Source organism: Nerophis lumbriciformis, linkage group LG04 (assembly GCF_033978685.3).
Source record: "Nerophis lumbriciformis linkage group LG04, RoL_Nlum_v2.1, whole genome shotgun sequence".
In the NCBI taxonomy this organism is placed as follows: Eukaryota; Metazoa; Chordata; class Actinopteri; order Syngnathiformes; family Syngnathidae; genus Nerophis; species Nerophis lumbriciformis.
Window position 1 is genome coordinate 57,476,561 of NC_084551.2, and position 23,440 is coordinate 57,500,000.

General features: G+C 37.6%; 2 protein-coding genes across 3 annotated transcripts in view; both read right to left on the minus strand.

Annotated features, from left to right (window-relative positions):
- LOC133604760 (uncharacterized) overlaps positions 1–15,804 on the minus strand; it is a 36,540-nt gene extending 20,736 nt beyond the window's left edge. Inside the window, exon 1 of the mRNA XM_061958072.2 lies at positions 14,808–15,804. Within this exon, the coding sequence (XP_061814056.2) occupies positions 14,808–15,394 (587 nt within the window). The 5' untranslated portion in view covers positions 15,395–15,804. The remainder of the gene's footprint in view (positions 1–14,807) is intronic.
- A 3,449-nt stretch (positions 15,805–19,253) lies between these two features.
- pklr (pyruvate kinase L/R) overlaps positions 19,254–23,440 on the minus strand; it is a 28,972-nt gene continuing 24,785 nt past the window's right edge. For both annotated transcript variants that reach the window (XM_061958185.2, XM_061958192.2), the window contains exons 10-12: positions 22,427–22,493; positions 19,855–19,969; positions 19,254–19,785 (exon numbers count right to left, since the gene is read on the minus strand). In XM_061958185.2, coding sequence (XP_061814169.2) covers positions 19,679–19,785; positions 19,855–19,969; positions 22,427–22,493 — 289 coding nt within the window. In that variant the 3' untranslated portion in view covers positions 19,254–19,678. The remainder of the gene's footprint in view (positions 19,786–19,854; positions 19,970–22,426; positions 22,494–23,440) is intronic.

The following is a 23,440-nucleotide window of genomic DNA, read 5'->3' on the forward strand; positions in this document are numbered from 1 at the left end:
TCTAGTCTTAGACTTAGATTGGTCACATCTAGTCTTAGTCTTAGATTGGTCACATCTAGTCTTAGACTTGGATTGGTCACATCTAGTCTTAGACTTACATTGGTCACATCTGGTCTTAGACTTAGATTGGTCACATCTAGTCTTAGACTTAGATTGGTCACATCTAGTCTTAGAGTTGGATTGGTCACATCTAGTCTTAAACTTAGATTGGTCACATCGAGTCTTAGACTTAGATTGGTCACATCTAGTCTTAGACTTAGATTGGTCACATCTAGTCTTAGACTTAGATTGGTCACATCTAGTCTTAGACTTAGATTGGTCACATCTAGTCTTAGAGTTGGATTGGTCACATCTAGTCTTAGACTTAGATTGGTCACATCTAGTCTTAGACTTAGATTGGTCACATCTAGTCTTAGAGTTGGATTGGTAACATCTAGTCTTGGACTTAGATTGGTCACATCTAGTCTTAGATTTATAATGGTGACATGTAGTCTTAGACTTAGATTGGTCACATCTAGTCTTAGTCTTAGATTGGTCACATCTAGTCTTAGACTTGGATTGGTCACATCTAGTCTTAGACTTAGATTGGTCACATCTAGTCTTAGACTTAGATTGGTCACATCTAGTCTTAGACTTAGATTATTTACATCTAGTCTTAGACTTAGATTATTCACATCTAGTCTTAGACTTAGATTGGTCACATCGAGTCTTAGACTTAGATTGGTCACATCTAGTCTTAGACTTAGATTGGTCACATCTAGTCTTAGACTTAGAATGGTGACATGTAGTCTTAGACTTAGATTGGTCACATCTAGTCTTAGACTTAGATTGGTCACATCTAGTCTTAGACTTAGATTGGTCACATCTAGTCTTAGACTTAGAATGGTGACATGTAGTCTTAGACTTAGATTGGTCACATCTAGTCTTAGACTTAGATTGGTCACATCTAGTCTTAGACTTAGATTGGTCACATCTAGTCTTAGAGTTGGATTGGTCACATCTAGTCTTAGACTTAGATTGGTCACATCTAGTCTTAGACTTAGATTGGTCACATCTAGTCTTAGAGTTGGATTGGTAACATCTAGTCTTGGACTTAGATTGGTCACATCTAGTCTTAGACTTATAATGGTGACATGTAGTCTTAGACTTAGATTGGTCACATCTAGTCTTAGTCTTAGATTGGTCACATCTAGTCTTAGACTTGGATTGGTCACATCTAGTCTTAGACTTAGATTGGTCACATCTAGTCTTAGACTTAGATTGGTCACATCTAGTCTTAGACTTAGATTGGTCACATCTAGTCTTAGACTTAGATTATTCACATCTAGTCTTAGACTTAGATTATTCACATCTAGTCTTATACTTAGATTGGTCACATCGAGTCTTAGACTTAGATTGGTCACATCTAGTCTTAGACTTAGATTGGTCACATCTAGTCTTAGACTTAGAATGGTGACATGTAGTCTTAGACTTAGATTGGTCACATCTAGTCTTAGACTTAGATTGGTCACATCTAGTCTTAGACTTAGATTGGTCACATCTAGTCTTAGACTTAGAATGGTGACATGTAGTCTTAGACTTAGATTGGTCACATCTAGTCTTAGACTTAGATTGGTCACATCTAGTCTTAGACTTAGATTGGTCACATCTAGTCTTAGAGTTGGATTGGTCACATCTAGTCTTAGACTTAGATTGGTCACATCTAGTCTTAGACTTAGATTGGTCACATCTAGTCTTAGAGTTGGATTGGTAACATCTAGTCTTGGACTTAGATTGGTCACATCTAGTCTTAGACTTATAATGGTGACATGTAGTCTTAGACTTAGATTGGTCACATCTAGTCTTAGTCTTAGATTGGTCACATCTAGTCTTAGACTTGGATTGGTCACATCTAGTCTTAGACTTAGATTGGTCACATCTAGTCTTAGACTTAGATTGGTCACATCTAGTCTTAGACTTAGATTATTCACATCTAGTCTTAGACTTAGATTATTCACATCTAGTCTTAGACTTAGATTGGTCACATCGAGTCTTAGACTTAGATTGGTCACATCTAGTCTTAGACTTAGATTGGTCACATCTAGTCTTAGACTTAGAATGGTGACATGTAGTCTTAGACTTAGATTGGTCACATCTAGTCTTAGACTTAGATTGGTCACATCTAGTCTTAGACTTAGATTGGTCACATCTAGTCTTAGACTTAGATTGGTCACATCTAGTCTTAGAGTTGGATTGGTAACATCTAGTCTTAGACTTAGATTGGCCACATCTAGTCTTAGACTTATAATGGTGACATGTAGTCTTAGACTTCGATTGGTCACATCTAGTCTTAGACTTAGATTGGTCACATCTAGTCTTAGACTTAGATTGGTCACATCTAGTCTTAGACTTAGATTGGTCACATCTAGTCTTAGACTTAGATTGGTCACATCTAGTCTTAGACTTAGATTGGTCACATCTAGTCTTAGTCTTAGATTGGTCACATCGAGTCTTAGACTTCGATTGGTCACATCTGGTCTTAGACTTAGATTGGTCACATCTAGTCTTAGACTTAGATTGGTCACATCTAGTCTAGCGGCTGGTGCCGTGCCAAAACCCCAAATAGTTACACTCCAAAACCAGGAGGGTGTGCCTGAGCAAAGAGTTCTCCCCTATAGTAGTGTGTGTGCGTGTGTGTGTGTGTGCACAAGAACAACCCTTCTGTTGATGCCAACAAAGTGTAATCCCCCTCGTTAATATTCTTTTCAGTTGAAAAGAAAATGGCACAAAGGAGCATCTACTTCCTGTTTCTACCTGCTGTTATTTGTCGGAGGCTAAATTGCACAGTCTTTTAGGAATGGTTGAAAGGACAGTGTTGTATGTGGGAGACAGGTTGAAGCCAGAATATTATGAAAACAAACGTTATTATTACGAAAATAAAAAAAACAACATTAAATTAATTGCAATAAAATCCAAAGATTATGATAAAAAATGTAATTTTTGAAGTAAGAAATGTAATATTTGAAGTAACATCACAAAAACAGAAGCTGGATTTTTGCCCCAAAATAAATTTGATTGCCAAGTTTAGTTTAGAGCTCAGAAAAAGAGCCCACATAATCTTACAAGATAAATATTGTCCTTTTTAGGAGAATAAAGATGCAATATTAGAGGATGATTGAAGGATTTGGTAGAGCATAATAGTAATAAATAATAATAATAATAATAATATTTATATGATAATAGAGTATAATATCCTCCAAATCATCCTCACACATATTATAATCATTACTTTACAGGAAAAAGTCATCATTTTACAAAAAAATGAGAAAGACAAATCATAAATTCATGAAAATAAAGTCAAAATACTTGTTTATGGATGCCATGCTAAGAAAAAAAATCACAAATATAGTCCAAATATTTTTGGGGAAAATTACCATTATTGTGAAAAAAATTTAATTGCCATATTAATTAAAAAATGGATAATAAAATTGTGTCAAATATAAAAGCTTTAACTGCACAAGTTTGTGTTGTAGTTGTAATATTCATAAATTAATAAGAAAAATATATTAATAATAATAATATTAATAATAATAAAATAATAATAATAATAATACATTACAAGAGATAATAATACACGATAATGATAATAACACATTTAGATAGTAATAGTAATAATAATAATAATAATTAAATACATATAATATTAATAATAATACTACATTAAAAATAAAATAATAATAATAATAATACATAAAAAAATTATACATAACAATAATTACACACGATACTAATATTAATAATACCAATAATAATGATAATAATACACACAACTCCATGAGGGACAAGCGGCAGAAATGGATGGATGGATAATATAATAATAACAACAACAATACAATGATGATAATAATAATGATAATAATTATAATACATTGTGATAGAAAGAATATTAATAATACATTATGATATTAATAATTAAACTAGTAATACTAATAATAGTAATAAGCATTACAATAATAACAATAATAATTAATTAGTACAATTATAATATAATAATAATAATAATAATAATAATAATAATAAAAATAACACTATTATTACAAATAATAATGCATACATAATAATAATAATAATAATAATAATAATAATAATAATAATAATATAATACTACCAATAATAATAATGACTGGATTTCCAAATGTTATTAATTTGATTTAATTAACATTGCAAGTGAAACTGAAGAGGACAGTGGAGACATGATCCTTCTTTGTGTGTGTGTGTGTGTGTGTGTGTGTGTGTGTGTGTGTGTGTGTGTGTGTGTGTGTGTGTGTGTGTGTGTGTGTGTGAGAGAGAGTGATTAAAAGATGAGAGAGGAGATGACTTGTGTCCTTCTTTTGTAATGCAATGCACACACACACACACACACACACACACACACACACACACACACACACACACACACACACACACACACACACACGCACACACACACACACACACTTTTCCAGAGTGCACTCCTTGGTCGATCTCTATATTGAGCTGTAATTTGGTAACACAACCTCATGTTAGAACCACTAGACTGAGATGAAGTATGAGTCATCACACACACACACACACACACACACACACACACACACACACACACACACACACACACACACACACACACACACACACACACACACACACACACACACACACACACACGCACACACACACACTTTTACTCCCGTAATTCAACAAGGAATGATTGTGTTGCTGCTGTAGTCATAGCCACAAGGTGCTGTTTAATTTAAAGAAATATTTACCCCAGGGTGCAGAGACGGCAGGCGAGGAGCAGGTAAAAGGGATTTAATAAGAGAAGAACTCGTGCAACAGGAAAGAATGAATGAATGTCATGCAGGAAGTCAACCGGACCCCCATCGGAACTTCATGAATGTTTTTTGTGAGCAACAAGTATGTGCTCCAATCACTACATCACAAACAAATAAGAAATGATTGTAAAGTCAAGACAGCCATGACATGATGTTCTTTACAAGTCTATCTACACTTTTGACCACCACTGTAGAGGATCTTTGATGGATAATTTTTCCTACAGATCCAAAATAGAAATTGCAAGTGGTCCTGTCATATAGAGGATCTTTGATAGATATTCTTCCGTAGCTCCTTAATAGAAATAGCAAGTGGTCATGCTGTAAATAGAGGATCTTTGTCAGCAGGTGTGATCCGGACCATGATTGTGATATTTGGCGTGTAATAAGCACACATACAGTAAGTGGAGGAGTGAGACGTCCTCTCAGTTACTTAAGTTAGATGACTCCATGATGACCACTCTTGCATCATTCGTCCAATTACAATCCTCATCTTCAGTCATTGGAATAGTTGACCACAGACCAGAGACTCACCTGAGACTCACCTGAGCCTCCAGCAGTGCCAGGTGTCATCAAGATGATGGACAACACAACAATGGCCATGAGACATGTGGGCCAGGAGGATCAAGTCCTCCATTGTTGCTGTGGTGCTTCTAAACATGTACTAGTCTTTAGTAGACTAGTACTAAAACCACTAAAACCACTAAAACCATGTGCACTAAAGACTAGTCCACTAAAACCATGTCCACTAAAAACAAGTCCACTAAAATCTAGTCCACTAAATACAAGTCCACTAAAAACAAGTCCACTAAAAACAAGTCCACTAAAGACAAGTCCACTAAAACCATGTCCACTAAAGACAAGTCCGCTAAAGACAGGTCCACTAAAGACTAGTCCACTAAAAACATGTTCACTAAAGACTAGTCCACTAAAGACAAGACCACTAAAGACAAATCCACTAAAGACAAGTCCACTAAAAACAAGTCCACTAAAGACTAGTCCACTAAAACCATGTCCACTAAAGACTAGTCCACTAAAGACACGTCCACGAAAAACAAGTCCACTAAAGACAAGTCCACTAAAAACAAGTCCACTAAAGACGAGTCCACTAAAACCATGTGCACTAAAGACTAGTCCACTAAAACCATGTCCACTAAACAGAAATCCACTAAAATCTAGTCCACTAAAGACAAGTCCACTGAATACAAGTCCACTAAAAACAAGTCCACTAAAGACTAGTCCACTAAAACCATGTCCACTAAAGACTAGTCCACTAAAAACATGTCCACTAAAGACAAGTCCACTAAAGACAAGTCCACTAAAACCATGTCCACTAAAGACTAGTCCACTAAAAACATGTCCACTAAAGACAAGTCCATTAAAACCATGTCCACTAAAGACTAGTCCACTAAAAACATGTCCACTCAAAACAAGTCCACTAAAGACTAGTCCACTAAAATCATGTCCACTATAGACAAGTCCACTTAAGACTAGTCCACTAAAGACTAGTCCACTAAAACCATGTCCACTATAGACAAGTCCACTAAAGACAAATCCACTAAAGACAAGTCCACTAAAAACAAGTCCACTAAAAACAAGTCCACTAAAGACTAGTCCACTAAAACCATGTCCACTATAGACTAGTCCACTAAAGACTAGTCCACTAAAGACACGTCCACGAAAAACAAGTCCACTAAAGACAAGTCCACTAAAAACAAGTCCACTAAAGACTAGTCCACTAAAGACAAGTCCACTAAAGACGAGTCCACTAAAACCATGTGCACTAAAGACTAGTCCACTAAAACCATGTCCACTAAACAGAAGTCCACTAAAATCTAGTCCACTAAAGACAAGTCCACTGAATACAAGTCCACTAAAAACAAGTCCACTAAAGACTAGTCCACTAAAACCATGTCCACTAAAGACTAGTCCACTAAAAACATGTCCACTAAAGACAAGTCCACTAAAGACAAGTCCACTAAAACCATGTCCACTAAAGACTAGTCCACTAAAAACATGTCCACTAAAGACAAGTCCATTAAAATCATGTCCACTAAAGACTAGTCCACTAAAAACATGTCCACTAAAAACAAGTCCACTAAAGACTAGTCCACTAAAACCATGTCCACTATAGACAAGTCCACTTAAGACTAGTCCACTAAAGACTAGTCCACTAAAACCATGTCCACTATAGACAAGTCCACTAAAGACTAGTCCACTAAAGACTAGTCCACTAAAACCATGTCCACTAAAGACATGTTCACTAAAGACAAGTCCACTAAAGACAAGTCCACTAAAAACAAGTCCACTAAAGACTAGTCCACTAAAGACAAGTCCACTAAAGACGAGTCCACTAAAACCATGTGCACTAAAGACTAGTCCACTAAAACAATGTCCACTAAACAGAAGTCCACTAAAATCTAGTCCACTAAAGACAAGTCCACTGAATACAAGTCCACTAAAAACAAGTCCACTAAAAACAAGTCCACTAAAGACTAGTCCACTAAAACCATGTCCACTAAAGACTAGTCCACTAAAAATATGTCCACTAAAGACAAGTCCACTAAAACCATGTCCACTAAAGACTAGTCCACTAAAAACATGTCCACTAAAGACAAGTCCATTAAAACCATGTCCACTAAAGACTAGTCCACTAAAAACATGTCCACTAAAAACAAGTCCACTAAAGACTAGTCCACTAAAACCATGTCCACTATAGACAAGTCCATTAAAACCATGTCCACTAAAGACTAGTCCACTAAAAACATGTCCACTAAAAACAAGTCCACTAAAGACTAGTCCACTAAAACCATGTCCACTATAGACAAGTCCACTTAAGACTAGTCCACTAAAGACTAGTCCACTAAAACCATGTCCACTATAGACAAGTCCACTAAAGACTAGTCCACTAAAGACTAGTCCACTAAAACCATGTCCACTAAAGACATGTCCACTATGGACAAGTCCACTAAAGACTAGTCCACTAAAGACTAGTCCATTAAAGACTAGTCCGCTAAAGACAAGTCCACTAAAACCATGTCCACTAAAGACTAGTCCACTAAAAACATGTCCACTAAAGACTAGTCCACTAAAACCATGTCCACTATAGACAAGTCCACTAAACACTAGTCCACTAAAGACTAGTCCATTAAAGACTAGTCCACTAAAGACAAGTCCACTAAAACCATGTCCACTAAAGACAAGTCCATTAAAGACTAGTCCACTAAAGACAAGTCCATTAAAGACTAGTCCACTAAAACCATGTCCACTAAAAACATGTCCACTAAAGACAAGTCCACTAAAGACTAGTGCACTAAAGACTAGTGCACTAAAGAAAAGTCCACTAAAGACTAGTCCACTGAAGACAAGTCCACTAAAGACAAGTCCACTAAAGACATGTCCACTAAAGACTAGTCCATTAAAGACTAGTCCACTAAAGACAAGTCCACTAAAGACAGGTCCACTAAAGACTAGTCCACTAAAGACTAGTCCACTAAAGACTAGTCCACTAAAAACAAGTCCATTAAAAACATGTCCACTAAAACCATGTCCACTATAGACAAGTCCACTAAAGACTAGTCCACTAAAGACTAGTCCATTAAAGACTAGTCCACTAAAGACAAGTCCACTAAAACCATGTCCACTAAAGACAAGTCCATTAAAGACTAGTCCACTAAAGACAAGTCCATTAAAGACTAGTCCACTAAAGACTAGTCCACTAAAACCATGTCCACTAAAAACATGTCCACTAAAGACAAGTCCACTAAAGACTAGTGCACTAAAGACTAGTGCACTAAAGAAAAGTCCACTAAAGACTAGTCCACTGAAGACAAGTCCACTAAAGACATGTCCACTAAAGACTAGTCCATTAAAGACTAGTCCACTAAAGACAAGTCCACTAAAGACTAGTCCACTAAAGACTAGTCCACTAAAGACTAGTCCACTAAAAACAAGTCCACTAAAGACTAGTCCACTAAAACCATGTCCACTATAGACAAGTCCACTAAACACTAGTCCACTAAAGACTAGTCCATTAAAGACTAGTCCACTAAAGACAAGTCCACTAAAACCATGTCCACTAAAGACAAGTCCATTAAAGACTAGTCCACTAAAGACAAGTCCATTAAAGACTAGTCCACTAAAACCATGTCCACTAAAAACATGTCCACTAAAGACAAGTCCACTAAAGACTAGTGCACTAAAGACTAGTGCACTAAAGAAAAGTCCACTAAAGACTAGTCCACTGAAGACAAGTCCACTAAAGACAAGTCCACTAAAGACATGTCCACTAAAGACTAGTCCATTAAAGACTAGTCCACTAAAGACAAGTCCACTAAAGACAGGTCCACTAAAGACTAGTCCACTAAAGACTAGTCCACTAAAGACTAGTCCACTAAAAACAAGTCCATTAAAAACATGTCCACTAAAACCATGTCCACTATAGACAAGTCCACTAAAGACTAGTCCACTAAAGACTAGTCCATTAAAGACTAGTCCATTAAAGACTAGTCCACTAAAGACAAGTCCACTAAAACCATGTCCACTAAAGACAAGTCCATTAAAGACTAGTCCACTAAAGACAAGTCCATTAAAGACTAGTCCACTAAAGACTAGTCCACTAAAACCATGTCCACTAAAAACATGTCCACTAAAGACAAGTCCACTAAAGACTAGTGCACTAAAGACTAGTGCACTAAAGAAAAGTCCACTAAAGACTAGTCCACTGAAGACAAGTCCACTAAAGACATGTCCACTAAAGACTAGTCCATTAAAGACTAGTCCACTAAAGACAAGTCCACTAAAGACTAGTCCACTAAAGACTAGTCCACTAAAAACAAGTCCACTAAAAACATGTCCACTAAAACCATGTCCCTATAGACAAGTCCACTAAAGACTAGTCCACTAAAGACTAGTCCATTAAAGACTAGTCCATTAAAGACTAGTCCACTAAAGACAAGTCCACTAAAACCATATCCACTAAAGACAAGTCCATTAAAGACTAGTCCACTAAAGACAAGTCCATTAAAGACTAGTCCACTAAAGACTAGTCCACTAAAACCATGTCCACTAAAGACATGTCCACTAAAAACATGTCCACTAAAGACAAGTCCACTAAAGACTAGTCCACTAAAGAAAAGTCGACTAAAGACTAGTCCACTAAAGACAAGTCCACTAAAGACATGTCCACTAAAGACTAGTCCATTAAAGACTAGTCCACTAAAGACAAGTCCACTAAAGACTAGTCCACTAAAGACAAGTCCACTAAAGACATGTCCACTAAAGACTAGTCCATTAAAGACTAGTCCACTAAAGACAAGTCCACTAAAGACTAGTCCACTAAAACCATGTCCACTAAAGACATGTCCACTAAAAACAAGTCCACTAAAAACAAGTCCACTAAAGACATGTCCACTAAAGACTAGTCCATTAAAGACTAGTCCACTAAAGACAAGTCCACTAAAGACTAGTCCACTAAAGACTAGTCCACTAAAGACTAGTCCACTAAAAACAAGTCCACTAAAAACATGTCCACTAAAACCATGTCCACTATAGACAAGTCCACTAAAGACTAGTCCACTAAAGACTAGTCCATTAAAGACTAGTCCATTAAAGACTAGTCCACTAAAGACAAGTCCACCAAAACCATATCCACTAAAGACAAGTCCATTAAAGACTAGTCCACTAAAGACAAGTCCATTAAAGACTAGTCCACTAAAGACTAGTCCACTAAAACCATGTCCACTAAAGACATGTCCACTAAAAACATGTCCACTAAAGACAAGTCCACTAAAGACTAGTCCACTAAAGAAAAGTCGACTAAAGACTAGTCCACTAAAGACAAGTCCACTAAAGACTAGTCCATTAAAGACTAGTCCACTAAAGACAAGTCCACTAAAGACTAGTCCACTAAAGACTAGTCCACTAAAGACAAGTCCACTAAAGACATGTCCACTAAAGACTAGTCCATTAAAGACTAGTCCACTAAAGACAAGTCCACTAAAGACTAGTCCACTAAAACCATGTCCACTAAAGACATGTCCACTAAAAACAAGTCCACTAAAAACAAGTCCACTAAAGACATGTCCACTAAAGACAAGTCCACACACACACGCACACACGCACACACACGCGCGCGCGCACACACACACACACACACACACACACACACACACACACACACACACACACACACACACACACACACGCACACACACACACACACTGTTGTGGTCCTCCTGGCTGGTTGCTGATAATAATTGAAGCTTTCATCAAATGTCCAATATGCAAATGAGGTTTATTTACTGTGATGTGGTGCACAACAACAACAACAACAACAACACTTAAAAGCAGCACGTGTTTGAGACAAGAACAGTTTAAGAAACAGAACAAGTTGTTTTTGTTTTTATGATAAAATATATGAAAGAAAAATAAAGCGGAGAAAAGCAGTAGCAAATGAATTGTGATTTTGTAATATTTGATATATTAATGCTTGATAAACTATTCAATATATTTGGATTTTGTATATCTACCTATATTCCATTTACTTCTCTTAATGTAAGTTATGTCTCTAATTACTTATGTGTTAATTGTATTTGTACTGTACTTCATTAACTGTATTTATTTTTGGATTTATTATCACAATTTACTCACATTTATACACACATATACATGTATTAGATATAGAATATACAGTATATACATAAAAACATACATAATATACACATGCATATACACACATATATACACACATACAGTGCATATATACATCTATACACACATCTATACACACATACAGTGCATATATATCACATATATACATACAGTATATACACACATATATACACATATAGTGCGTATATATCACATATATAAATAAATACACACATACATACACATGTACAGTGCATATATAACACATATATGCATATATACACACACATATACACATACACAGTGCATATATATCACATATATACACACATATATATATATATATATATATACATATACAATGCATATATATCACATATATACATGTATGTACACATATATACACACATACAGTGCATATATATCACATATATACATATATTATATATACACATGTACATATACACATTCATATATATATAATATATATATATACATAAACACATACACATATTGTACATATTATACACACATATACATATATACACATATAAATACATACACACACATACAGTATATACATACACACACATATATACATATATACACATATAAATACATACACACACACATATATACACATATAAATACATACATACACACACATATATACACAAATAAATACATACACACACACATATATACACAAATAAATACATACACACACATATATACACAAATAAATACATACACACACATATATACACAAATAAATACATACACACACATATATACATCCATATATAAATCCATGTAGAAACACAAAAAAGCCTAATGTAATGAGTATAAAAGTACAGTATAGTAGTTTGTAAAACACAAGACAACAGTACAAATATTTGGCAAGTACATGCAAAATACAACTGTGACATGGATGTTTGTTAGCGTTTGTATAGAGTATGTAGTTTATGTATTTGTTTTATGTGTTTATTTACTTGTTTGTTTAAATATGTATGTTTCAATAGGTTTGTATGTATGTTTGTTTCTATATGATGGTTTGTACATGTATGTTATGTGTTTGTTTTTTGTGTTTATCTATATTTTACTTGTGTTTGTTTATATATGTATGCTTATATGTATGTTGTATATGTATGTTTATATATGTATGTTTATATATGTATGTTTTATATGTACGTGTTATATGTATGTTTATATGTATGTTGTATATGTATGTCTATGTACGTATGTGTGTATGGGTTTGTTTTTTGTCTATCTATATTTTACTTGTGTTTGTTTATGTATGTATGTGTTATATGTATGTTTATATGTATGTTGTATATGTATGTTTATATATGTATGTGTTATATGTATGTTTATATGTATGTTGTGTATGTATGTTTATATATGTATGTTGTATAAGTATTTTTATATATGTATGTTTATATGCATGTTTATATATGTATGTGTTATATGTATGTTTATATGTATGTTGTATATGCAGAGGTGGGTAGAGTAGCCAGAAATTGTACTCAAGTAAGAGTACTGTTACTTTAGAGATTTATTACTCAAGTAAAAGTAATGAGTAGTCACCCAAATATTTACTTGAGTAAAAGTAAAAAGTATGTTGTAAAAAAACTACTCAAGTACTGAGTAACTGATGAGTAACATACACACACATATCATATATATATATATATATATATATATATATATATATATATATATATATATATATATATATATATATATATACATATACATATATACACATACATTGATATATACAGTATATCATTTATATTTATTTATTTTGCCGTTTTTGTTTACATGTTAAAGGTGTTTTAATGAATATACATGCATGTTTAACACATATAGATTCCTTTCTTTCATGTTGACAAGAATATAAGTTGGTGTATTACCTGATTCTGATGACTTGCATTGATTGTAATCAGACAGCAGTGCTTAACGTCCACGTTTTCAAATGCAGGAGAAAAAAAGTTCCTCCTTTCTGTCTAATACCACATGAAAGTGGTTGGTTTTTGGTATCTTATTTGTCCAGCTTCCATATTCGTTTTCACACACTTTACAAGAAATACATTGGCGGCAAATTCCGTAGCTTGCTAGCTTGTTTGCGCTGGCTTTCGGAGACTCTTATTTTGAAAGCGCAGGCGCGATGGAGCGGCAGTTTTATTGTGAAGACAGGAACTGTGCAGTCAGTCTTTAGGCTTGTGACGGGATGTACGTTTGAAATAAAAAAGTGTCTTTTTTCCTTCACACTTTTGATTGATTGATTGAAACTTGTATTAGTAGATTGCACAGTACAGTACATATTCCGTACAATTGACCACTAAATGGTAACACCCCAATACGTTTTTCAACTTGTTTAAGTCAGGTCATGTGACCGCCTGGCTCTGTTTGATTGGTCCAACGTCACCAGTGACTGCATCTGATTGGTGGAACGGAGTCAAACGTCACTAGTGACTGCATTTTATTGGTGGAACGGAGTGAAACGTCACCAGTAACGCAGGCACTTTGAAGGTCTGTCTGACAGACCAAAACAAACAAAGCGTGCATTAACAGATCGATAAAAATTAGTAGCGAGTAGCGAGCTGAATGTAGATAAAAGTAGCGGAGTAAAAGTAGCGTTTCTTCTCTATAAATATACTCAAGTAAAAGTAAAAGTAAGTTGCATTAAAACTACTCTTAGAAGTACAATTTATCCCAAAAGTTACTCAAGTAGATGTAACGGAGTAAATGTAGCGCGTTACTACCCACCTCTGTGTATATGTATGTTTATATGTATGTTTATATGTATGTTTTATACGTGTTTTCATGTGTATGTTTGTATGTATGTTTTATATGTATGTTTCATATGTATGTTTATATATGTGTGTTTTATATGTATATTTATATGTGTATGTTTATATATGTATGTTTTATATGTATGTTTATATGTATGTTTATATATGTATGTTTATATGTATGTCTTATATGTATATTTATATATGTATGTTTTATATGCATATTTGTATATGTATGTTTATATATGTATGTTTTTATGTATGTTTTATATGCATATTTATATATGTATGTTTATATATGCATGTTTTATATGTATGTTTTGTATGTATGTTTCTATATGTATGTTTATATGTATGTTTATATATGTATGTTTCAATAGGTTTGTATATATACTGTACAATTGTTTCTATATAAAAGGTATGTTATATGTAGGTGTGTTCATATGTTGTGGTTAGCAGGTGTTAGCATGTGTGTGTGCATACCTGAAGTGGCTGTAGGGGTGTATCATACCTGAAGTCGCTGTAGGGGTGTATGATCCACGCACCCGCTGATTTGAGGCGTTCCTGCTCCAGGGCCACAGCTTTGTGGGATCCAAACATGCGGAGGCTGAACTTGTTGACGCCGGGCTGCAGCATGGCACCAAACTGCCTCTGGATGAAGGTGCTCTGGTTGGAGCTGCTGTAGTCCTCCCCGTCCAGCCCCAGGCCCAACCCACCCAGCACCGTCTCAGGTGTCCCCGCCGCCGTGGTGGTGGTGGTCTCGGGGCCCGTGGCCACCACCATCATGCCCGCCGACGAGGACGTGGAGGCCGGGGCGGCGCGGGACGTGGCGAAGCCCACCGAGCGAGGCGGCAGGGGCACCGGGGCGGTCGGTGTGCCCGCCGTGCGGAAGGCGAGGCCGTCCCTGGCGGGGGAGCTCAGGACGGAGAGGCGGCGGCCGCGTCCCCCGGACCCTCCGTCCCCCACCAGAGAAGTCTTGTCGCCCTCCAGGGACGCCTGTGAGAGTCTGCAGCCGGGGGAGGGCAGGCTGCCCTTACTGCGCCCTCCCTGACGTCTGGGGGCACTGTCCCCCCCAGTCCCGCAGCTGGAGGCGTCCATGGATTGACTTGTCACAAACTAATCATATAGAAGTGGGGCAAAACAATGTGGACCCCCGTGCCCTCACAGTCCTTGGGGGGTTTGGGGGGGGCTCCATTGAAATGTGACCTCCGTCCTTCCAGATGTTTCCTTAGCATCCCTCGTCCTTCAAAGCTCCTCCACAGACCCCCTCCTCCCCCCAACCCCCCTCCTCAGATTCCCACTCCCCGAAATCAGCGATGAAGATGATGAAGATGATGAGGGACGTCACCCCAGCAACGCTCTCAAGGACATGGTCGCGGAAGCAGACGTCCCCGCGCAATGATGATGATGATGATGATGATGATGAAGGGGAGGACGTCGCTTACTCCTGCTGAGGTGGAGACCTCCTCCTGTCCACCTCCGTCTGCATCCTCGCACCGACACACACGCGCGCAGACCCCCGTGACACCCCCCCCCCCCCCCCCCCCCGTCACCTGTCTGCACGGCCACGACGAGGATGAAGGATGAAGGCTGAATTCGATGATGAAGATGTTTCTTCAAGTGTTTAAAAAGATGGAAAAACAACAACTTGTTGAGCGTCAAAGTCTCCGCGCCTTCTTCTTCTTCTTCTTCTCCTTCTTCTTCACGCTCGCAAGGAAGGAAGCAGACGGCTGGTGACGTCACGCGTGTTTTTTTTTGTTTGTATTTATTTTTAAACGTCTCCTCACGAAGATAATAATAATAACAATAATAATAATAATAATAAATACATAAACACATCTCGTCCCCCCCCCCCTCCCTTTTTAAAAGGCAAAGGCTGAGAAGTGACGGCTGTGACGTCACAATACCGCCACTCCGGTTTCCCGGCACGCGCTCACCGGCGGGTGGAGATTGCGCGTCATCCGACACGCACTGGGGGAGGGGGACTAAAACATTTGCACGATATTTATTCATTTATTGTTATTTTTATCATTATACTATTTTATTTGTGGTCAACATTTTATATATATATATATATATATATATATATATATATATATATATATATATATATATATATATATATATATACACACAAACACATACCCTATAATATATAAATACTTTACTAGCGTTAGTAAATACAACTAATTTAGTAGTATTAGTAAATACAATCAGCACAAGTTAATAAAACTAGTACTAGGAAAGGAAATGATCAGTAGTAAGAAAAATAGTTCCAGTAAATAAAGCTAGCACTAGTAAGTCAAACTAGCACTAGAAAATAAAAAACAGCACTAGTTAATAAAACAAGCACTAGTAAACAAAAAATATTTACTAGCACTAGTCAACAAAACTGGCACTAGTAAATAAAGGTAGCACTAATAAACAAAACTATCAGGAGTAAATCAAACCAGCACTAGTTAATAAAACAAGCACTAGTAAACAAAAATTATTTACTAGCACTAGTCAACAAAACTGGCACTAGTAAATAAAGGTAGCACTAATAAAAAAAACTATTAGGAGTAAATTAAACCAGCACTAGTTAGTAAAAATTTAATATTAAATAAAAGTCATTTACTAGCACCAGATAACAAAACTAGTATTAGTTATTAAAAATATCACTAGTAAATAAAGGTAGCACTAATAAACAAAACTTACACAAGTAAATAAAACAGCACTAGTAAATAAAAAGCACCAGTAAACACAACTATCATTAAATTAGCACTAGTAAATGAAAATAATATTTCACTGGCACTAGCAAACAAAACTATCAGTAGTTAATAAAACTAGCACTAGTAAATAAAACCAGCACAAGTCAACACATTTAACATCAGTAAATTAAGCAAGCACTTGTTAATAAAACTAGCACAAGTAAATAAAACCAACCCTAGTAAATACAAGTATCACTTATAAACAAAACTATCACTTGTTAAGAAAACCAACCAGCACTAGTTAATAAAAAGGCACTAGTTACTAGCACTAGTAAATACAACCAATGTTAGTTAATAAAACCAGTATTAGCAAACAAAACAATCACTAGTAAGAAAATAGTACTAGTTAATAAAACTAGCGCTATTTATTAGGAGTCATTTTCTATCATTTGTAAACAAAACTATCACTAGTAAATAAAAGAAGCACTAGTAATTAAAACCAGCACTGGTTAATACAACTAGCAAGAGGAAATACAAACCTGCATTAGTTAATACAACTAGCATTAGTAAATGAAACATAATTTAATAGCACTACTAAACAAAACTATCACTAGTAAATACAAGTTGCACTAATAAGAAACACTCACATAGTAAATACAACCAGCACTAATTAACACATATATATAAAAATAAAAGCAATTTAGTAGCACTAGTAAATAAAAATAAAATGGACTTGTAATTAAAAGTAATTCACTAGCACTAGCAGATTAAAGTAATTTGCACCAGTAAATACAAGTAATTTACTAGCACTAGTAGATAAAAGTAATTTACTAGCATTAGTAAACAAAACTATCATTAGTTAATCAAATCATCACTAGTAACAAAAATAACTTAAGAGCACTCGTAAACAAAACTATAATGTGTTATTAAAACTAGCACTAGTAAATAAAACAACAAGTCAATAAAACTAACCCTAGTAAATTTATCTAGCACAAATAAACAAAAAAACTATCACCTGTGAATAAAACTAGCTTTACAGAATAAAACGAGCACAAGTCAACACAACTAAAACTAGTAAATAAAACCAGCACTTGTTAATAAAAGTAACACTAGTAAACAAACATGATTTACTAGCACTAGTAAACAAATGTATCACTAGTGAATAAAACAAGCACTATTTAATACAACTATCACTAGTTAATATAACTAGCACTAGTAAATACAAGTTGCACTAATAAGAAAATATATCACTAGTAAATAAACCCAGCACTAGTTAATACAAATGCACTAGTAAATTAAAGTAATTTACTAGCACTAGTATACAAAAGTATTACTAGTAAATAAAACTAGTACTAGTTAATAAACCAGTACTAATAAATACAACTAGGACTAGTTAATACAACTATTACTGGTATATAAAACCAGCACTAGTAAATACAAGACATGTACTAGCACCAGTATACTAAAGTATCACTAGTAAATAAAACTAGCACTATTTAATCAAACTAGCATTAGTTAATAAACTAGTACTAGTAAATACAACTAGCAATATTTGATCAAACTAGCATTAGTTAATAAACTAGTACTAGTAAATACAACTTGCACTAGTACATAAAACTAGCACTAGTACATACAATTGACTAGCACTACGAAACAAACATATAGTTAGTTATTGCAACTAGCACTAGTACATACAACCAGCACTAGTACATACAACTACCACTAGTTAATAAAACTAGCACTAGTTAATAACATTAACACTAGTAAATACAACCAACATTAGTTAATACAACTAGTATTAGCAAAAAAAAACTATCAATAGTAAAAAAAATAAACTAACACTAGATGGCGACTTGTCCAGGGTGTACACCGCCTTCCGCCCGATTGTAGCTGAGGTAGGCTCCAGCGCCCCCCGCGACCCTGAAGGGAATAACCGGTAGAAAATGGATGGATGGATAGTAAATAAAACCAGCACTGATTAATACAACTAGCACAAGTAAATACAAACCAGTATTAGTTAATACAATTAGCATTAGTAAATGATACGTCATTTAATAGAACTGAACAAAACTATCAGTAGTTAAAAAAAGTTGCACTAATAAGATAAACTATCACTAGTAAATACAACTAGCACTAGTTAATACACATATGCAAATACTTGACTAGCAGTGGTATACCAGGACCACCCACACGTCTGCTCACATCTCTTCATTGTCTGAAGAGAAGTTAGAGAAGTTTCTTAAGCGCAAAAATGAAGACTCAAATGATGAAGCTTGTGGTGTTTTTATTTGCACTTTCATTTTATTGACAGTTTGGCATATTTTCATGATGAATTGACTTAGTTGATTTCTTTCACTAGTTTCCCTAGTTCTTTTACTTTTGTAATCAGCCTGACCTAAGCCTCAACGGGCCCTGGCCCTATGGTTGAGGAACAACGTGTAGACCACAAGGAAGTCCTAATAGGAGCCCTTTAAGGAGCAGTGTGCCGATATCATCTCAGCGGACACAAGTATCGCACTGAAGCCCGACGCTCACAACGCAGAAGAAGGAGGACTGGGACTGGGACTGGGACTGGAAGAAATGCCAGACTCCACAAAGAGATTCCTTTTGCAACAGAGCGGACACGTTCATTCTGGTCCGGAGTCTTGCTGGCACGGGTGTTGCAGGTGGAAGGTGGCACCTGGGCGGATGGTCACAGGCTGTGGACGGCCCTCATGATGTTGGTGTGTCCCGAGCCGGGGATCCAGCCGGTCACCACGATCACCATGTCTCCGGACTTGAAGAATCCTCTGGCCTTGCCTGGGCAGACCGCAGAACAGGAGCGGCGTGACGCTCCAGGACCGAGGGCGGACAAGCGGGCGCACTCACCTATGTCCATGCCGAAGTTGACCCGGTTGTCCACGTCGTCCGCCCACACGGGGGCCGGCAGCGGGTGGAAGAGGGCAGGGAAAACCCCCCGGAGCAGCTGGGACTGACGCGCCACCTGTGCCGCGACAAAGACGTCACCTGGTCTGATCACTAAGCACCTTGGCAACGTCCACTAAAGCGGACGTGTGTTTGAACAGCCCGCAACTAAAAGAGTCCAAGCAAAACCAGGAAACGATCTCGAGGTTTGAATTTGTGCATAAGCGAAAAGAGGCGGAGGTTTTCCTTTGATCTGCCGCCAATCGTTAGGTCAGAAAAAAACACGTAGGCTATCTCATCCCTACAAGCCTGTTTTGCAGGTTTCCCTGCTCTTCAGGGGAGTTTAAACCCCCTGAAGTGCAAGAAAACCTGCAAAACCTGCGAAACAGGAGTGTGTGTCGGGTGTCCAAAAAGCCACACCGCCATGGGTGTGTGTCTGGTGTCCAAAGAGACAAATCCCCAGGACTTTGTGTCGGGTGTCCAAAGAGACTCACCCCCGTGGGTGTGTGTCGGGTGTCCAAAGAGACACACCTCAAAGGGTGTGTGTCAGGTGTCCAAAGAGACACACCTCCAGGAGCGTGTGTCGGGTGTCCAAAGAGACACACCCCCAGGACTGTGTGTTGGGTGTCCAAAGGGACACACCCCCATGGGTGTGTGTCAGGTGTCCAAAGAGACACCCCCCTAGGACTGTGTGCCGGGTGTCCAAAGAGACACACCCCCATGGGTGTGTGTCGGGTGTCCAAAGAGACACACTCCCAGGACTGTGTGTCGGGTGTCCAAAGAGACACACCCTCATTGGTGTGTGTCGGGTGTCCAAAGACACACACCCGTGTGTCGGGTGTCCAAAGAGCCACACCCCCAGGAGTGTGTGTCAGGTGTCCAAAGAGACACCCCCCCATTGGAGTGTGTCGGGTGTCCAAAGAGACACACCCCCAGGACTGTGTGCCGGGTGTCCAAAGAGACACACCCCCAGGAGTGTGTGTCGAGTGTCCAAAGAGACACACCCCAAGGACTTTTGTGTCAGGTGTCCAAAGAGACACACCCCCATGGGTGTGTGTCAGGTGTCCAAAGAGACACCCCCCCATTGGAGTGTGTCGGGTGTCCAAAGAGACACACCCCCAGGACTGTGTGCCGGGTGTCCAAAGAGACACACCCCCAGGAGTGTGTGTCGAGTGTCCAAAGAGACACACCCCAAGGACTTTTGTGTCAGGTGTCCAAAGAGACACACCCCCATGGGTGTGTGTCGGGTGTCCAAAGAGACACACCCCCAGGACTGTGTGCCGGGTGTCCAAAGAGACACACCCCCAGGAGTGTGTCGAGTGTCCAAAGACACACACCCGTGTGTCGGGTGTCCAAAGAGCCACACCCCCAGGAGTGTGTGTCAGGTGTCCAAAGAGACACACCCCCATGGGTGTGTGTCGGGTGTCCAAAGAGACACACCCCCAGGAGTGTGTGCCGGGTGTCCAAAGACACACACCCGTGTGTCGGGTGTCCAAAGAGCCATACCCCCAGGAGTGTGTGTCAGGTGTCCAAAGAGACACCCCCCCATTGGAGTGTGTCGGGTGTCCAAAGAGCCACACCCCCCTGGGAGTGTGTCGGGTGTCCAAAGAGACACACCCCCATGGGTGTGTGTCGGGTGTCCAAAGAGACACACCCCCAGGAGTGTGTACCGGGTGTCCAAAGACACACACCCGTGTGTCGGGTGTCCAAAGAGCCATACCCCCAGGAGTGTGTGTCAGGTGTCCAAAGAGATACACCCCCATTGGAGTGTGTCGGGTGTCCAAAGAGCCACACCCCCATGGGAGTGTGTCGGGTGTCCAAAGACACACACCCCCATGGGAGTGTGTCGGGTGTCCAAAGAGACACACCCGTGTCGGGTGTCCAAAGAGACACCCCCCCAGTTAAATGTACCCTTGTTTTTACAGCATATTACTGTAAATTGAAATTGAATATACTACAGTTTTTTGTTATTTTTTACGGTAAAATTCTGCCGACTGAACAACCAGATTTTTTTTGTTATTTTACTGTAAAATGTACAGTTGTGTTTACGGTGTATTCCTTTACAAGGAAAAACGGTAGCACATTTTTGGGGGTCAAAACCCGGCAGCTCACTTGCCTGAAATAAAATAAACAATAGTACTGTTTTTCCATTTACTGTAAATATGTTGTCAAAGAAAAAAAAAAAACAAAGGTAAATTTTACAGTAACATTTTGGTGACTGAGTTGCCGTTTTTTTCTTCTTCTCTAAAATCGACAGTTTTTGTTTTTACATTACTGTAAATAGAAAAAAAATGGTACCACATTTTTTTACGGTAAAAACTGAGCACAGATGTCAGAATGGAAAAAAAACGGTGGTGATGGTTTACCTTTTACAGCAATGTGTGGTAAGAACTATTTTACAGTCAAATTCTGGTGACTGAGTTGTCAGTTTTCCACTGTAAAATATGATTGAGTGTACATAAAGCCATCAACCATCTAATCTAAAGGTATGTTGATAAATGATTCACCTTTACAGGTGGCCCTCAACATGACGTACCTGCGGGCTCCTGGTGACGGCAATGATTGGACAGCGGGGGCGATACCTGGACAACAGGTGTGCTGACCTGCAGAACATACCAGGGATATGAAAATTGCAGTGGTCATTTTGAATGATGTGCAGTGCTTGGACATGTTTTATAATATCCACCACATTCCCTGAGTAGATTGTGTTGACTTTTTGTCTCGGTTTATTCGCGCCATGAGTAGGAAAGGTTGTTTGGATTGGGTCATATATATAAAAAAATGCTGTGCTGAGGTACCCTCTAAGGTGCAGTTCATGGTCATTAACCTGACAATACCAAGAAGTACCAAAAGAACAACAATTAACTTCAGTGTATTTCTATTGAATTAAATCCAAATAATATGGAATAATAACAGAGTAACTAATAAATGTATGTTACAAAGCAGTTAGCGATACGTTAGCTGTAGCATGGCATGCTACTCAGTAAAAAATGTTGGGTTATTTTGATAACCCAAATTATGAGTTGCGAGTGTTGGGTTAAATTTTGGAGTTATTTTTAAAGAAGAGCAATCAATTTTTGGGGTTATAAGAGTATTATTTTAACTCAATTTCTGGGTTATTTAAAACTGTGAACAATTGTTGGGTTGTTTTTCAGTGAGTAACGCTTTTTTGGCTAAAAGGCTTTTATTTTTTATATTAAAAAGGTATTTTTTTCTTGAAGGGAATTTTTTTAAGGATTAATTTCATTAAGATTATTTACAATCCCACATTTTATGTACATGAACATATTTGAGTACAGAACTACTATGATCATACACGGCAATTCTTGTAAAAAAAAAAACGTCACTATTACTTGCTTTTGAGTACATTTTAATGGAATAAAAATAATTGTGACCAGTAGTTGGGAAGGAGGAGGACAAAACAGCAGTAAAATGTGCAATTTTTAACCAACTATTGGGTCAAAGAGCGCTAAAGTGTGCTACCCAATAGTTGGGTTGGGAATAACCCAAAATTGTAGTGAGCATAACTCAGCTTTTGTGTTAAATAATT